The sequence below is a fragment of the Lolium perenne genome, chromosome 1 (assembly GCF_019359855.2).
Source record: "Lolium perenne isolate Kyuss_39 chromosome 1, Kyuss_2.0, whole genome shotgun sequence".
In the NCBI taxonomy this organism is placed as follows: Eukaryota; Viridiplantae; Streptophyta; class Magnoliopsida; order Poales; family Poaceae; genus Lolium; species Lolium perenne.
In genome coordinates this window covers 49234102-49249936 of record NC_067244.2, presented here as the reverse complement: position 1 = coordinate 49249936, position 15835 = coordinate 49234102, and the positions used below count along the sequence as shown (strand labels likewise).

The 15835-nt window shown below is 44.8% G+C and overlaps 2 protein-coding genes across 2 annotated transcripts; both read right to left on the bottom strand.

The window, feature by feature from the left end:
- Window positions 1–220: 220 nt before the first annotated feature.
- On the bottom strand, window positions 221–4066 carry LOC127349221 (U1 small nuclear ribonucleoprotein A). The gene is made up of 5 exons (XM_051374993.2): window positions 3884–4066; window positions 3084–3256; window positions 2515–2608; window positions 1604–1695; window positions 221–737 (listed from the first exon to the last, which is right to left on the bottom strand). Exons 1-5 carry the CDS (start codon window positions 3984–3986, stop codon window positions 450–452), a joined length of 750 nt encoding a protein of 249 aa, XP_051230953.1. The 5' UTR covers window positions 3987–4066; the 3' UTR covers window positions 221–449.
- A 3599-nt stretch (window positions 4067–7665) lies between these two features.
- LOC127349211 (WAT1-related protein At5g64700) lies at window positions 7666–9453 on the bottom strand. The gene is made up of 3 exons (XM_051374989.2): window positions 9185–9453; window positions 8964–9026; window positions 7666–8863 (listed from the first exon to the last, which is right to left on the bottom strand). Exons 1-3 carry the CDS (start codon window positions 9364–9366, stop codon window positions 7978–7980), a joined length of 1131 nt encoding a protein of 376 aa, XP_051230949.1. The 5' UTR covers window positions 9367–9453; the 3' UTR covers window positions 7666–7977.
- Between the last annotated feature and the right edge of the window lie 6382 nt (window positions 9454–15835).

The following is a 15835-nucleotide window of genomic DNA, read 5'->3' as shown; positions in this document are numbered from 1 at the left end:
ATGTTGGTAAGTTAAAACAGAGGGGTAGTTGCCGATACTACTTACACAAGAATTCGGTCCACTAGTCTTGTTGCCGATACTACTTACTCCTACTCAAGAATTCGTTCCACTAGTCTTGTGACCTAAATCGCAGTGCACATGCACATTTAGTAGTTCACAGCTGTGCTCAACTTGTGTGGGAAAATAGCTGACAGAAATGGATAAGGTATCTTAGATGAAATTGGCAAAAGATATAACTAGATAAACAAGATTATCACAATCCACAGCGTAACTACAAGAATACATGATCACGAAAATAGCTTCCAACCATGGGCACATAAGCACAGGTGAGCAGTAAATTAATTTACTTGATTATATCCATGGAGCGAAAATATCTTCATAGTCTACCTTACATATGAAGATCTACCAATTATGCAAAAAACAGAACTACAACATTACAGCCCAGCCCATTACTTCTTCGCGTATGTGACAAGCATTTGGTTCTCTTTAATTTTGTAGCCCTGAAGAGCGTTCATGGCTGCGGTCGCCTGCCCCTCGTCTCCATACTCCACAAAAGCAATACCAGGCTTTGCTTCGATCATCCTCACTTCCTTGAACCCTGGGTACTGGCAGAAGAGCATCTGCACCAGCACGGCGGTTGTGTCGTGCGGGAGATTTTGGACGAAGAGAATACTGTTTGGCACAATAATCTCTGGCATCATGACCCTCGGCCCCGCACCAAATGGTAGCTGAGAGAGCTGTAAAAAATGGTCAAGCAAGTAATGAATGATGTAAAGAAAACTACAAAAATTACATATGTGAAGAAAAGATGTCCTGTCCTAATTACTGGGTGTATATATATTGGGTCATGGCTATTCGCAGCTAAATCTCAAGATGTTTCTTGAAGCCAAATAGATATCCTCAGTAGGTGCAATGCATATTTTACTGAACCAAATTCTGCAAGCAGGGAACCACTAGCTTGGGCACAGACATAAAAACTCCATCCCCCAGAAAGATTGACAAAACAGCAGGTAAAGACGATAAAACAAGGAAATTTGTGTCCCGGAAAGTGTCTTTGGGTCCCGAGCTCTAGTGATCCCTTTGTTTACAAAAAAATAAAGAATCATATTTATAGGTTTCAAAAAATCTGAAAATAAATCTGGACATAGTCAATGATGAAACCTAAAAGCCTGCAACATTGCATTGCATAATTCCTAGTACTGCGGGATACACAAAAATGAAAAAATCTGATAAATTTGGAGATTTGAAATATACATACTCAGATCCACACATTTGTCATTTTTGTGTAGCTCAGAATACGAAGTATTTAAAATTAATATTTTGCACTTTTGTGGGATAAATCATTGGCTACATCCATATTTTCAAATAAATTGAACTTGTATATGTGATTTTCGATATTTTTTAAAACAGGTTCACTGGTGCCAGGGAGGCAAAAATCTCCACTCATGTGAATATGGTCAGCCACCTCCCATATGAAGTAGCAAGGTAGGGTACAAGAACAATTTCAAACATTCACTATAGAGGGTTTCTGAGAGAAATCACATAAGAAACGCAAAACAAATAAATAAGAAAAAACATTGCTAATCAGTTCCACAACACCTACCGGAGGTGCCCCATAAGCACCAGGATAGGCATTCATGCCTAAGCCAGCCTGGTTAACATCATGATGCTGCTCACGCTTCTGCTTCTTTTCAGCTGCATTATTCCAGAATAAAGTAAACTAGTGAGCTCTGTTCATGAATATAAAAGATAGCCAAAGTTGCCATAAGTCCATAACTAAAACTAGCTAAGGAAGTTCCTCCCAGCACATAGCTTATCAACAAAGAGTCCAAGTATGTAAAGCTAAATCTAGTGAATTGAGCAGAAAACTGATATCAGATTGCACGACAGCAGCTCACTGACCTTTGCTTCTATTCATATTTTAAAAATGTAGTAGAAGTAACAATAAGTGCAAGAGAAGAGTAAAGCAGGATTACAAAAAGAAATGTTGAACAAGAATTTTAGACAATCTGAATTCTCTAAGAAAGTAAGTGCATCTATTGAGCTGGGTTGGAAATTTGCATTCACAAATGTAACCTATTTTTTTGTCAAAATGGGGTACTGAGGACTACCATCAGCTGGTAACTTGGAATCAGGAACCAAAATAAGAAACTGTCTCATTCTGGCAGTTTTTTATTTTTTTTTTACATTTTGGTAGTAGTGTATGTCCCACAAACATGTGCAAAGTTTAAAACTATGACAGTGACACCGATACCTCCTCAAGCCAATCTATTAGTCTGGTTAAACATCCATCCATGACTACATGCAAGGGTGTCTATCTTCAGCACATCTTTCAGTTAAGTTTTACGAAATAACAGAACATACAATGTTAAGAATTGACAGGCTATGTATCAAATAAAAGAAAGTAGAGCAGATCAAGATAGTGCTGAGGGGCTAAAGTAGTGCTACACCTAAGTACAACATATCAGGACAGCTGCGAATATGGAAATATAAGTGCATTAACCGGAGTCTTACGTTTTTCATCACTCCTCTTCCTTTTCTCTCGAGGCACAAAGGTGCCATCAGCTTTTGCTATAACGTCCGACTTTGTCTTGGCATATTGAATCCTCTGAAAAGAAACAGACAAGAACTCATGAGCAACAAAAAAAAGTACAGCTTCAGAAGCCAAAATACAATGCAGAGGAGCAGATTAGATAAAAGGTGTGTATCATAACGAAATGAGAGATTAGAACAAGTCAGGAGTGGTTTGGTATTGAATAGATGCATCCACTAAGAGACTTGGTTCGTATAAATGATATATAATCTAAGTACAACAAGCTAGCTTATTAGACCACCCAGACATAAAGTTGGTCAGAGCAAAGCTTGCTTGCTGCCTTAGAAACCATAATCCTATAAATGCTAGTTTATATTAGATAAATCATAATCCTATAAATGCTAGTTTATTACATATGTTTTTTTTTCTCTTTGCATGGCATTCATAAGCTCTAACTATGCTAAGAACAATACGGTACTGTAACAATCATATCAAATTACAGGATAACCAAAGCTGCTAAAACAATTCCGCTCTTAACTCACTGTCTCACCATAGGTTTGTCATAAAAGGGAAAATCTTGCATCCCCTTCAAAGCCTTGGTTGCTGATTCCACATCTTCGAACACAACCCATGCCTGCCCTTTATGCTTCAAAGTCTTAAAAGCAAGCACATCGAGAATTTTGCCAAACTGAGAGAAAACAGCCTTGAGGGACTTCTTAAGCTCTGCAAGGAATTCAGAACAACATATTTAGCTACGCCAGGAGGCTGCATTGGTTTACAGAAGTGAAACTAACCAAGACAGAAGAGAAAATAGCAGCATGAGAGAGCAGCCATAAGTCATAACAACTTCCAAATTTAGAGATTTAGTACATTGCTTGCAAAGTTGCAAATTCTTGTATTCGTTTGTGAACTGGAACGGAATCTTGCTTTCATAATCCATACAAAGATTCAATTCTGCTAGCTCCGTAGATCGAAGAAAGAGAATTATCCTCGGATTAAGCAGGTTCCAGATCTCTAACGCCAGCGCACGCAAAATCACTAATCCACAACATAGGGCATGTGCAGCACTGCTTCATGAGACGAAGACTGTCCCCGCCGCAAACCAGCCGGTCACGAGAGACAGAATTACATCAACCGGCACCAGCATGTCTGGCAAAACGCCTCTAGGGTTTTTAGGTCCACGAGGAGCACCACGGGAAGGTGAAATTTTCACTTGCCCGGAACAAAGGAGAACCAGAGCTATCAGATGCATTACACGGTAAACAAGAAATTCGAAAGAGAATCTCCCTAGGGTTTACACAGCAGGGGGATGCGGAGGAAGACAAGAAGGCTCCAGCAGGGGAGCGGTACCTTCGAGTTTGGTCTTCTCGTTGAGGTTGTTGATGTAGATGGTCACGTTCGGCTGGACGCCGTTCGCTTCACCGCCGCCGCCGGCCCCCGCCTCGCCGCTCATATCGTCGTGGAGCACGCGCCGCCGCTCTGGAGCCTCCTTCTTTCTCTAGCCTCTTCTCTCTTGTCTGCTCTTGATTCAGTTTGGGCCTTCCCAGTGCCTTCATAAGGCCTCTCTTTTCAGCCGGTTGGTTGGGCCGCAATTTCCCAAATAGTAACATCTTTAGTTTTATAATCCTCTGAACTTTTTTTTTTAGCTTATAGTCCTTTGAAGTCTCTCAAGCAAAAATAGTTATTTCCCTCACAAAATAATTACTTTATCCATCCATAGGGAATAGTGATAGTCCTCTACGAAAATATTGAGCGGAATAATATTGTTTTATTTACCGCTACGAAAAATTCTTTGCAATACATCGACATTCCTTTAATCTGGATCAGCCCCTTGTTCTGAGGCCCTAGGGAATGTTGTAGAAAAAGAGGCGTCATCATCATCATTCTTTTTCAATGCATCAGCTCCAACCCACGGAGCTTCCTAATCTTGTCATGCCTCAAGATTAAATGTTTAAAACATAAGCATGGATAATTAGTTTGGCCTGGGATCTTATCAACTTCCCTCCTAATCAAGATCTAGTTCGAATCGTCAAAACTGTGTAGCATATAGCTTCCAAAACTGTAACTGGACATTTCTGCTAATTGGTAGATATTTAAGAATCCACCAAAAAAATACTAAGAAAAATGTTCGGCCTGGTATTTGCTCCTATCTCTCTCCCTACTATTTCCGAAACATATTTAGCAGTTAAGCATTCTCTTTGTCATATTATCTTGTGTCGCTATGAACGTTGTGGCAGACCAGCCAGAGCTCGATCTTGATCTTTAGAGGGAAATACCTTTGTTAATGGTAGAATACTTGATATGCTTAGGATGACGTGTATGTATATATATAGTATGCTAGCGCAAACCCATCCATAGAGAAGGTAACTTATGCATGACATTTTGGCATAACAACATGAGTATATATTCACAGGGATCGCATGGGGAGCGAATTTCCGGAATTCCCACGATCGAGCGATTCTATCTTACAATATTCATACGGTTATCCTTTTCTTGTTTTTTTTATAATTCTTTAGGCCAATAGGAGTCTTCTAGATACTAGGAGTCTTGTGATTAGTGTTCAAAAAATATGTTGTTCGTTTTGTTGTTCTTTCGTCATGTTGATCTTGAACTTCTGTAGTTAGCTTAAGCGTTTGTAGGTTTTTGCCCTGTAGTGGGTTCTCGATATCGACTTCCTGTCAGCGGGTTTAGCCTTTTTCTAGTCCCCTTCTCGTCTATATTTTTTCTTGTGTAACAATGCTTTGAACTTTGTATTTCCGTTATAACAAGTAATGGAAGGGAGGGGGTAGCCTGTTTTGAAAAAGGTCCAAAGGCTGAATTGGAAGGACCATATAGATGATATGAAACTACCTTTATGATGATTTAGGTCAGTAGGATTCTTCTAGATACTAGGTCCAAAGGCTGATCTCGATCCTATCAGATTCATCTGATACATTGCTTGTACGCAGGCACCCCACCCCACCCCAACCCTAACCTCTCCCGCACCCCACCCTCCGCTGCCGCCGGTAGCGCCGCCGGGGCAAAGTCCCTCGGGGCGTGGCGGCGGCGGGGGCCCTCCTCGTCGCTGCGTGGAGAACAGCGGCCGGATCCGACCTCCTCGATGCATGGAGGAGCAGGCGCGCGTGGGATGGGCGACGATGGCAGCGGCCCTCCTCCCGACGGTTGTCCCCTAGCGGACCGGCCGGCGCGGTTGGGATGGGCGGCGCTGCGGTCTCGCTCCTCCCGTCGGCTTCCCGCAGCACTCCGGCAGGGGCTGGTGGTGGGCGGCGGCCAGGCCCTCGGTCTGCGCCATGCCATCCACCCCCGCCTCTCGTCGGTGCGTGGAGGCAATCTCGGGTTTCTTCCACGACACGAGGGCGCCCGGGGCAGCAACCTTGGGTTCGACGGAGGAGGTGGCCTCTTCTTCGCCGGAGAGGTTCGGCCTGCGGTTGGTGGTGGTGGATTTTTTATCCATCACCACCATCCGGCGGTGAGATGGAGGAGCATGGAAGCCGGCGATGGTGTCGCCGGTGGGGGGTTGGATTGGCCAGCCCGGGATGGTCGCCGACGTGGGGGTCCAACCTGAATAAAGGCGGCGGTCCTAGGGCCTCTCTTGCGTGAAGAGGAGGACCTACCGGAGGCCTGGACTCGTGATCTGGCCGGAGGGTTGAGTTCCGGAAGGCTCCGCCGGTGAATGTAACAGTGCTTTGCCTGGAGTTTGCTGAATCGGAGGTATTCGGTCATGCGCACCCATGTGTTTATTCCGACCATTTGGTTCTGGAGGGAGCGGCGCGAAGCTCTTTTTCTGTGTTGACATCAAGTGACTATGGATCCATGATGAAAGTCGGAAGAAGAGAATTTCATGAAGGCCGGAGGGGAGGACTAGCTAACGGAGGTTCAAGTCTCCGCGCTGTTGAGGGGCCTGCTTGGTGTCCGGGCTTCACAACAGCGGTATGAAAGTGGGGGTGACAACACAGGTGAAGCTCAGAGTCCTACCTTTCAGGGTGAAAACCCAAGGTCCGGCCTTAACTGGTTGTGCCTGGCAGTGACCTTGGTGGAGGTATTGTTTTGAGAGCGGGGACTATCTTCAGGGTGAAAACCTAAGATCTTTGATCGGGCGACGACGGTGTTTGAGCACTGTTCCCTTCTTGGAGGCGTCGTTTTTTGGAGAGTCTGTAATTCAGGTGTTGTCATGGCGGTGGATGTATTACTATTGTTAGGCCCGAGATACTGTAGCGGGACTTTTGTTTCTTAGTTTTCTTTTCCTTTTTTTGGCTGTGTGCATCCGTAGTGCCATTAGGGTGGTGCGTGTTGCAGAGGCTGGGTGTAATTGGTATCTCTTGATATTAATATATCCCCTTTATCGAAAAAAGGTCCAAAGGCTGAATTGGAAGGGCCATATAGAAGATAGGAAACTACATGTAGTATACACATGACCATTTATCGATTCAATATTTTCCCACATTAGCACAAACAATTTGAGGGTTAGATAAGTTTTCACAAACTCCGGAGCCTCTTTGGTTCTTAGGAAACATAGAGGGAAAGGCGGAAAGCACATGAGTGGATTTTTTTCCTGATGTCATTGTTCATTAGTTTGGACCAAAGGAACGGAACAATGAGAAACATAGGGAAAATTCTTTTAGAGACAGTTTGGTTCGCAGAATCTCTAAAACGTAGGTATTGAAAAATTGTAGGAATAGAATGCCCTGGCATGTTGAATCCTACAACATTTGAAAACACATGAATGTATGTTACATGTTGTTTGATTGTGTTGCCGGAAAAATACATGCCATACAAACAACGAAATTTTCCATGAGATTGGAGCTAAGTGAAATTCTGTTATCGAACTGTATAAAAAGTTGACCATAGGAAACATCTCTAATTCTGCATGGTTTCAAATCCTACGAACTAAACAAGCTCCATAGGAAAAATTTGTAAGGAAATGATATCCTCCAAAATTCCACCGGAATCTCTTTGGACCAAATGAGCTCTAACCGGCACACATAGAAACCATACACACCAATTTTGGCTGCAAAGAGCGCGTCCAAACTCCATGAAAGTGAGCACTAGTTTGAGGGGGTAAGTGGACAATTTTTTTTCCTATTTTCGAAACCCTATTGTAGACTGTGAGTCAAGACTCAAGAGCAGAAACATGCGGCGGTACAACTTTTTTTTTTTTTTTTGAGAGAACGGCGGTACAACCTGCCAAGATAAAATTACATGTGAAGTTGAATTTCGGCATACATCAGCAGTCGTCCCTCTGCGCACGTGCGTTCCAGCACTCGTATGATCGTTCAGAAGTTCCCAGTAATTAATACATGTCCTCGTGCTACTGTACTTTATCAGGCGAGTGGATTAACATACTCCAGTATACTGTGTCACTCTCCAGATCAGTCTCGTGAAACTAATCACTCGTGATCGGCCTGCCGCTTCTCTGTAACTATGTATGTATATACTTTTTGTAGCTACACCTGTGAATCCAGCTTGATCCTCTTCTCCTCTAACTTCACCCCATCCATGTTCATGTCACCATCACTAGCAGCCGATCCTTGTTTCACGGTGCAGATTATTGCTGATGCATGATCTAGACAAGGCGAGGGTGGCGGCGGCAGCTCCTTGCTCTTCCCCCAGAGCACGCTGTACAGCCCTGCCACGAGCAGCGCCCCGCCGAGGATGCTACCGAGGTGGACGACCTCGCCGAGGAAGAAAGAGGAGCAGAACACGGTGAGCAGGAGGCCCAGCGGGTTGGACATGGCCAGGAACACCGGCCCGCGCTTCTCGATGCACCACGCCTGCAGGTAGAAGGACACCCCGGTGACCACGAACCCGGAGTACGCCACGGCGACAAGCCCCACGTCCAGCCGAAGTCTCCACACGTCCCGCCTCCCGGCGGTCGCCGCCGCCGCCAGCGCGAGCGACTGCGCCGTGCTGAGCAGGCACTGCAGCGCCGTGACCAGCAGCTTGTTGGGGTACTCCTTGAGGAGGCGCGCCTGGAGCACGATCCAGAGCGACCACGTCACGTTTGCCAGGAGCATCAGGAACGTGCCCTTCATCCACTGCCCCTGCTTGTTCCCGACGGCGGCGTGCGCGTGGCCGGCGAAGGCGCGGTGGTGGTTGAGTGGGCTGAGCGGCGGCCCCGCGTAGAGGGCGATGACGAGGACTCCCGCGATGCAGAGCGCCACACCGGCCAGCTTCGCGACGCCCGAGGACGCGCGGAGCTTGATGGCTTCGAGGTGGAGGAGGACGGCGAAGAGGAAGGTGATCACCGGGATGGAGTTGCTCGTGGCGGACGCCACGGTCGCGGAGGTGTACTTGAGGCTCAGGTTGTGCAGGTTCATGCTCACTGTGCTCCTACAACACGTACGTACGAGAGCAATACATGTTATACATACACACGTGTGTATGATCGATCTCTTTGAACTAACAGCAAGAATCAAGAGCGATATCTTACCCGAGTAAAGCATACAAGAAAATCTTAGTGAACAACCACAGCGACATGGGTGGCGCGTTTCTCCTGCATGCAAAACCATTACAACATTCAGGGATCACAGTATCGGATTCAAACAGGGATCGACAGATTTTAGGTGAACTAATTACATGCATGAATATGCATACACACTGACGTTAACTGTTAACTATGCCTTGATCGAGTAATTATGAAAGTACCATTACCTCTCGAGGATGATGGCGAGCGGCACCAAGAGAAGAGTGGCAGCGGCCTGGCGGTAGAAGATGAAGACGAAGGAGTTCATGCCGCCGTCCAAGGCCGCCTTGGACACGACGTACATGCCGGTGTAGATCACCTGTATCACCATGGCCACAACATAGGCCTTCTTCCCTGCATCCGACGACATGGCTTGCTACACCTGTACCTGTACTTCCCTCTGATTGATCGACTCCCGAGCTGAGAGGTTTTCTGTGGTTGAGAGACAAACTAACTTAATGAGTGCGCCTTATATAAAGATCGATGGAGAATGCATGTATGTCGATGTTTCAGAGGAAAGTACAGTAGGTATTAATAGCTTTTTCTCTCTTTTCTTTTTGAGATAATGCTGGCCTTTTCTCTATTGTATTTCTGCAGTAATATTAGCTTTTTTGCTGGCTCTCTGTGATTCACACATATTATTTGTTTGCCCAAAGAATGATATCTTTCATCTATTTTTTTTTTTCCTTTGAGAAAGATTTGATGTGGTTGCATGCATAACACTTGCGTTAGTGCTTATTGCTCATTCGGGAAACTAGCTACCTATAGCAAATGGGTAGTGGTGCACTCATTTAGATCTTCTGCTGCCAAAATATCTGTGATCACTCGTTACTGATGAGAAGTGTAAGAGAATATGGCAGCTAGTTGTGTCTCGTAGAAATGATTTTCTCCCCATTGGGGGATAGATTTCCTCCAATACAAATCCACCCACCAAAGTGCGTTAAGAATTCTAACTATATATGGACATACTGTCTTCAAGTTGCAATCGCACTTTATGTTTCTTCAAACACATTTTCTGAAATAACCCATTTAACATTCACGAAATAAACTGGAAGTTCGGTGTATGTTGAGCCAAAAACAAATGTATTATGTACCTCCATTCATTATTTCCTATGCACTTGGTGCCCAGTTTATACCATAGAATAATTCTTAAAATCTCATGGCAAATATATCTGAAACTATATGGATCAGTTATATATGCATGCAAGAAGTATTTAATTTACCATTGAAAAACAACAGTGGATTTCAGATATTACCCAATAAATTCACATTTTTGACACAAATGGCCCATTTAGCAGTTTATCATCTCGATTACCCCTATTTCGTGAGACGCCTGTCAGTTTTTCCCTTCTAAGAGTTTCCGAGATATCTGTAATGTGGGTTTTCTGTCGTTATGTTCAAGTGCCATGCCCCCGCGCCAAACAAAGTGGAGTGACTCAACAAATTTGGCCGCGGGAGGGAAAACCTGGTTCAGGAGCCGCAATGTTTCGTCTAAGTTGGTCCGGATGAGGGGAGTTGGCCCAGCTTTGGCACAAGAACAAAAAAAAAACAAGAAAAAAACTGCGACATGGCACACCCCATGTGCATACATGGCCGATAGATTGCTCCAATATCTTGGAAGGGAAAAAAATTGGCAAAAACTTTCACTAAGTGGGGTAGTCCAAATGAAATGCTCAGTGGGGGTAATTCATGAAAAAAATGTAAAATCAGGGGTTACAAATTGGAATTCACTCTATAAATAGTTTTATATACTATTTGGTTGCATTTGGCACTATAATCATCTCATTTTCCATAAAAACAGTTGCTTGTTTTGTGGCTAAGTTAACTCCTTCTTATATATTCTGGTGCCTATGTTTCCATAGTAGATTATAAAAATAAATTTAGAGAAACCAAAGTGAACATCCATAAATTGGACCAAAGATTATCTAGAAATATAAATCCTTGAGTACTTAGAAAGAATGGGACACTATAACTTGTTATGCATATCAAGTTTGCTAACTTAGGCAATGGTGTTAGTTGTGTCAAACTAGAATAATTATAACTCTTTTGGTTGTATCTTCATAGGACTACCCTCAGTGGAGGTTGTAGAATTCTATGGGAGGAACGATACCCTCGTTGGAGGGTTCGGTTGCGTGTTATATGGGTGGAAAGAGCCTCCACCGTGGCCTGGTACAGATCGGGTACGTATCCAATTGGTGTACTACACCATATTGGATACATGTCATTATACATGTCTAATACCCCCCTTAATCTGAACCGGACTAAGGTTCAGATTACGTTTGAACTCATCTACTTTCTTGGTACATAAAGGTTTTGTAAAACCATCAGCAATCTGATCCTTGCTAGAGATAAACCTAACATCAAGTTGCTTGCGAGCAACCCTTTCTCGAACAAAAAAGAAATCAATTTTAATGTGCTTGGTGCGTGCATGAAAAACGGGGTTTGCAGATAGATAGGTGACACCAAGATTGTCACACCATAGACTTGGTCGTTCACGAAGAATCACACCAAGTTCACGAACAAGAGCTTCGAGCCAAATAAGTTCAGAAGTAGCATCGGCAAGAGCTTTGTATTCAACCTCCGTACTCGATCTGGAGACAGTAGGTTGTTTTCTGGCACTCTAGGAAATGAGATTAGGACCAAAGAAAATGGCAAATCCTCCAGTAGATCGTCTGTCATCAAGATCACCAGCCCAGTCTGCATCTGAATGCGCACTAAGTAGTGTAGAGGGGGACTTGAGGAAGGTGAGTCCAATACTGCGAGTGCCATGAATATATCGAAGAATTCTCTTGACATCCGTCCAGTGAGAAGTGGTAGGGGCATGAAGGTACTGACACACCTTATTCACTGAGAAGAAAAGATCAGGCTTGGTCAGTGTCAAATACTGTAGAGCACCAACAATGCTTCTGTATCGAGTAATATCCTCAGAACCAAGTGGAGAACCTACAGTCAGTGTCAGTGTGTCTGTGGTAGATAGTGGCGTTGGACAAGGGGTACAGAAGCTCATACCAACTCGATCCAATAAATCTATAGCATATTTCTCTTAATTCAGAATGAGAGCACCAGACTGTCGATGAACTTCAAGTCCCAAGAAAAAATGAAGGTCACCAAGATCCTTAAGAGCAAATTCCGAGCTCAAATGATGAAGTAAAGCTGAAATGGCTTGATCGGAGGAGCTCGTCACAATGATGTCATCGACATAGATAAGAATGAACATAGTGATACCTTTCTGTTGGAAAAGAAAAAGTGAAGTATCGGCCTTGGATGGAAAAAAGCCAAGCATGCGAAGCTTGGAACTAAGACGGGAGTATCATGCTCGAGGTGCCTGTTTAAGACCATACAACATTTTGTCAAGCTTACAAACATAAGTTGGATTAGCGGAAGACTCAAAACCAGGTGGTTACTTCATATAGACCTCATCTTCCAGAACACCATGGAGAAACGCGTTCTTGACATCGAGCTGCCGTAAACTCCAACCTCGTGAAACTGATATAGAAAGGACAAGCCGAATTGTTGCAGACTTGACAACATGACTAAAAGTGTCTTCATAATCAATACCATACCGATGTTTGAATCCCTTGGCAACAAGACGTGCTTTATACCTGTCAATTGTACTATCCGCATTTTTCTTGATGTGATAAACCCATTTGCAGTCAATAATATTGCGACGAGAGTTTGGAGGAACAAGATGCCATGTGTGGTTAGCAAGTAAAGTATCATATTCATCCTGCATGGCAAGCTTCCAATGTGTATCTGTAAGAGCCTCAGAAAAATTTCGTGGTTCTCCTGTAGATGTGAGTAAAGCATAGCGAATAGTACCATCGGTATATTTTTTCGGTTGGCATATACCTCGTTGTAGATGGGTTTGCACCCGAGCAGCAGGAGGAGGCTGCACAGAAGATCCAGACGGGGGAACAGGAATCTGGGCCGGATCTGCATGCAAAGCTGAGCTGCTGATGGTGGCAGGGGCACCTGGTCGGGTGATGATGAGGGAGCAGGGTCCCCAGGCGACGTGGCAGATGCTTGTTGGAGCGGAGATGCCACGGTTGGGGAGACAGGGGGCAGCTCGGGGGACCGCGTAGCAGGGGAGGGGCAGCTCGGGGGACCGCGCAGCATGGGAGAGGGTCGGCTCGGGGGACCGCGGCGACGTGGCGCTCGCGGACCGGGCGGACGAAGGAGATTCCGTGCCAGGCGCGTCAGGAGAGTGGGGCCACGGTGACGAGACGCGTGTGGGAGTGCATCGACTGTCGTGCTCAGGCGAATCTGCAGCAGACGCGGCAGGAGAGTGATCCAAGGCAGATTCTGCATCATCGGGATCAATGCAAGCTGCTGTTGTTTCATGTGCTTCGGCTGTAGCGTCATTTGATGTGGTGTTTGCACTGTTTCCACCAGAATTTGGCCCAGAATTGTGTGCTGTAACCTGCAGTGGATCAACAACAGGAACAATGTGCAAATATTGATCATTAGCATGCACACCCCTATCATCAGAAACCGGTGGTGGTGTAGTGTCTGGGAGAAGCAGTATTTCTTCGCGTAGGCGACGACCGGCATTGGGATGAAGAGATGCAAACGGGAAGATGTTTTCATCAAACACAACATCTCTAGAAATATAGACTCTACCCATACTCAAATCTAGGAATTTTACTCCTTTATGACGAGGGCTATACCCAAGGAACACAGAACGTTTGGAACGAAAGGAGAGTTTGTGTTTGTTGTAGGGACGGAGATTGGGCCAACATGAACAACCAAAAACACGTAGAGGCTCATAGTTAGGTGTAACTTGAAGAAGCTTTTCGGTGGGAGTAGAAAAATTGAGCACCTTTGTAGGAAGAAAATTTATGAGAAAAGTGGCTGTGATAAAAGCATCATCCCAGAACTTGAGTGGCATGGAAGCGTTGGCAAGCAAAGCAAGACCAACTTCAACAATATGACAGTGTTTACGCTCAGCAGAACCATTTTGTTGATGAGCATGGGGACATGAAACATGATGAGAAATACCAACTCGTTGAAAAAAGCTATTCAATTTTTCATATTCGCCACCCCCAATCAGTTTGCATGGTGATAATCTTGCGATTAAATTGGCGCTCAACATATTGTTGGAAATCAAGAAACACTTGATAAACATCAGAACGTTTCTTAAGCAAGTAGATCCAAGTAAATTTACTAAAATCATCAATGAAGCTTACATAATATGCATGTTTGCCTACAGAAAGAGGAGCGGGACCCCATACATCAGAGAAAATCTGTTCCAAAGGAACTGTAGAAACACTAGTGGATACAGGATAGGATAGCTGATGACTCTTAGCCTGTTGGCATGGATCACATATGTAAGAAATTATTTCTGGAGAATATGAAAGATTATTCTTCCTAAGAACTTGCTGAACAATAAAAGAGGATGGATGCCCTAAACGATGATGCCACGTAGAGGATGATGGCTTGATGGTGACTAGTGCATGCTTGGATGAACCCGATGAAACTGGAACAAGGGGATATAAGCCACCATGACAGGGACCTCTAAACACGACTTGCTTGGTTGCCTGATCCTTAATCAATAAAAAGAAATGGTGAATTTCAACAAAGGCATTATTATCTAGGGTAATTTTATGTGCAGAAAGAAGACTCATGGAAGCATCAGGAACATGGAGAATATTACGAAGTTGTATAGAACTATGGGGGTGTGCAATGTAGAATGACCAATATGTGCAATGTCCATACCTTGTCCACTAGCATTATGAACTTGATCACGCCCTTGATATGTATCATGAACACTGAGTTTGTTGAGCTGGCCGGTGACATGATGTGTAGCCCCTGTATCAATATACCAATTTGTATCTACTCCATATGCACCTTTGGTGTCCTTCGATGTGTCATCATCATCATTATCATCACCATAACGCCACCAACATTCATCTGCGGAGTGACCCTCTTTCTTGCAGATTTGACAGAAAACACCGTCCTGCCACGGTGACGCAACACGACCATGTTGATCCTTGCGCCCCCCCCTTTGGACGGCGACCTTGAAGTTGATGCCGCGCCGGTTCTTGGCGTCCTTGAGGCTGCTGGGGCGGGCGAGGGGTCGGTATTGGGTAGGTGGAGCATAGGGCGTAGGTGGGAGAGGAAGAAGGGGTGGCTGATAGGAAGGCGGGGATAGTGTGATTGGTAGGGCATCATGGGAGGTGGATAGGGGGAATAGGGAGGTGTATATGGCTGTTGTGGTGGGTTGTAGGGAGGTGTATATGGCTGCTGTGGAGGGTTGTACGGATGTGGCTGTTGCGAGGAGTACCCATATGGAATGGGAGTGGGTGGTGGCCGAGGTTGTCCTCCCCCAAACGGCTGACTTGGACGGCGAGGGGCAGCATTAACCGAGGACATGAACGATGAGCCTAATGATTGTCCAGTGGAGTGCAACATAGTATCACGAGTCTCACATGACAACAACTGAGAACACATGTCATTGAGGGAAGTGGAGGGAACATCATTGATGGCAGCCACAAGTGCATTGAAATTCCCATCGAGACCATTAAGAATATAGTCTTTCAACTCATCATCATCAACAGGTTTGCCGGCAGCAGCGAGTTCAGAGGCATATCCCTTCATCTTGGTGATGAATTGTTGAGCAGTCATGTCCTGTTTCTTTGTGTTGGTACGAGCACCATGGAGAGTTGTAACCCTCGACTTGGATTGAGAGGTGTAAAGTTCTTGAAGAGCACGCCAAACATCAGAGGCATGTGTACAGCCAAAAACATGGGGAAGAACTTCTTCGGAGAGGGAATTGACGAGAAAGCTGACCACCTGTTGATCTCGGGTAATCCAAGTATCATAGGCAGGGTTGGGTATGG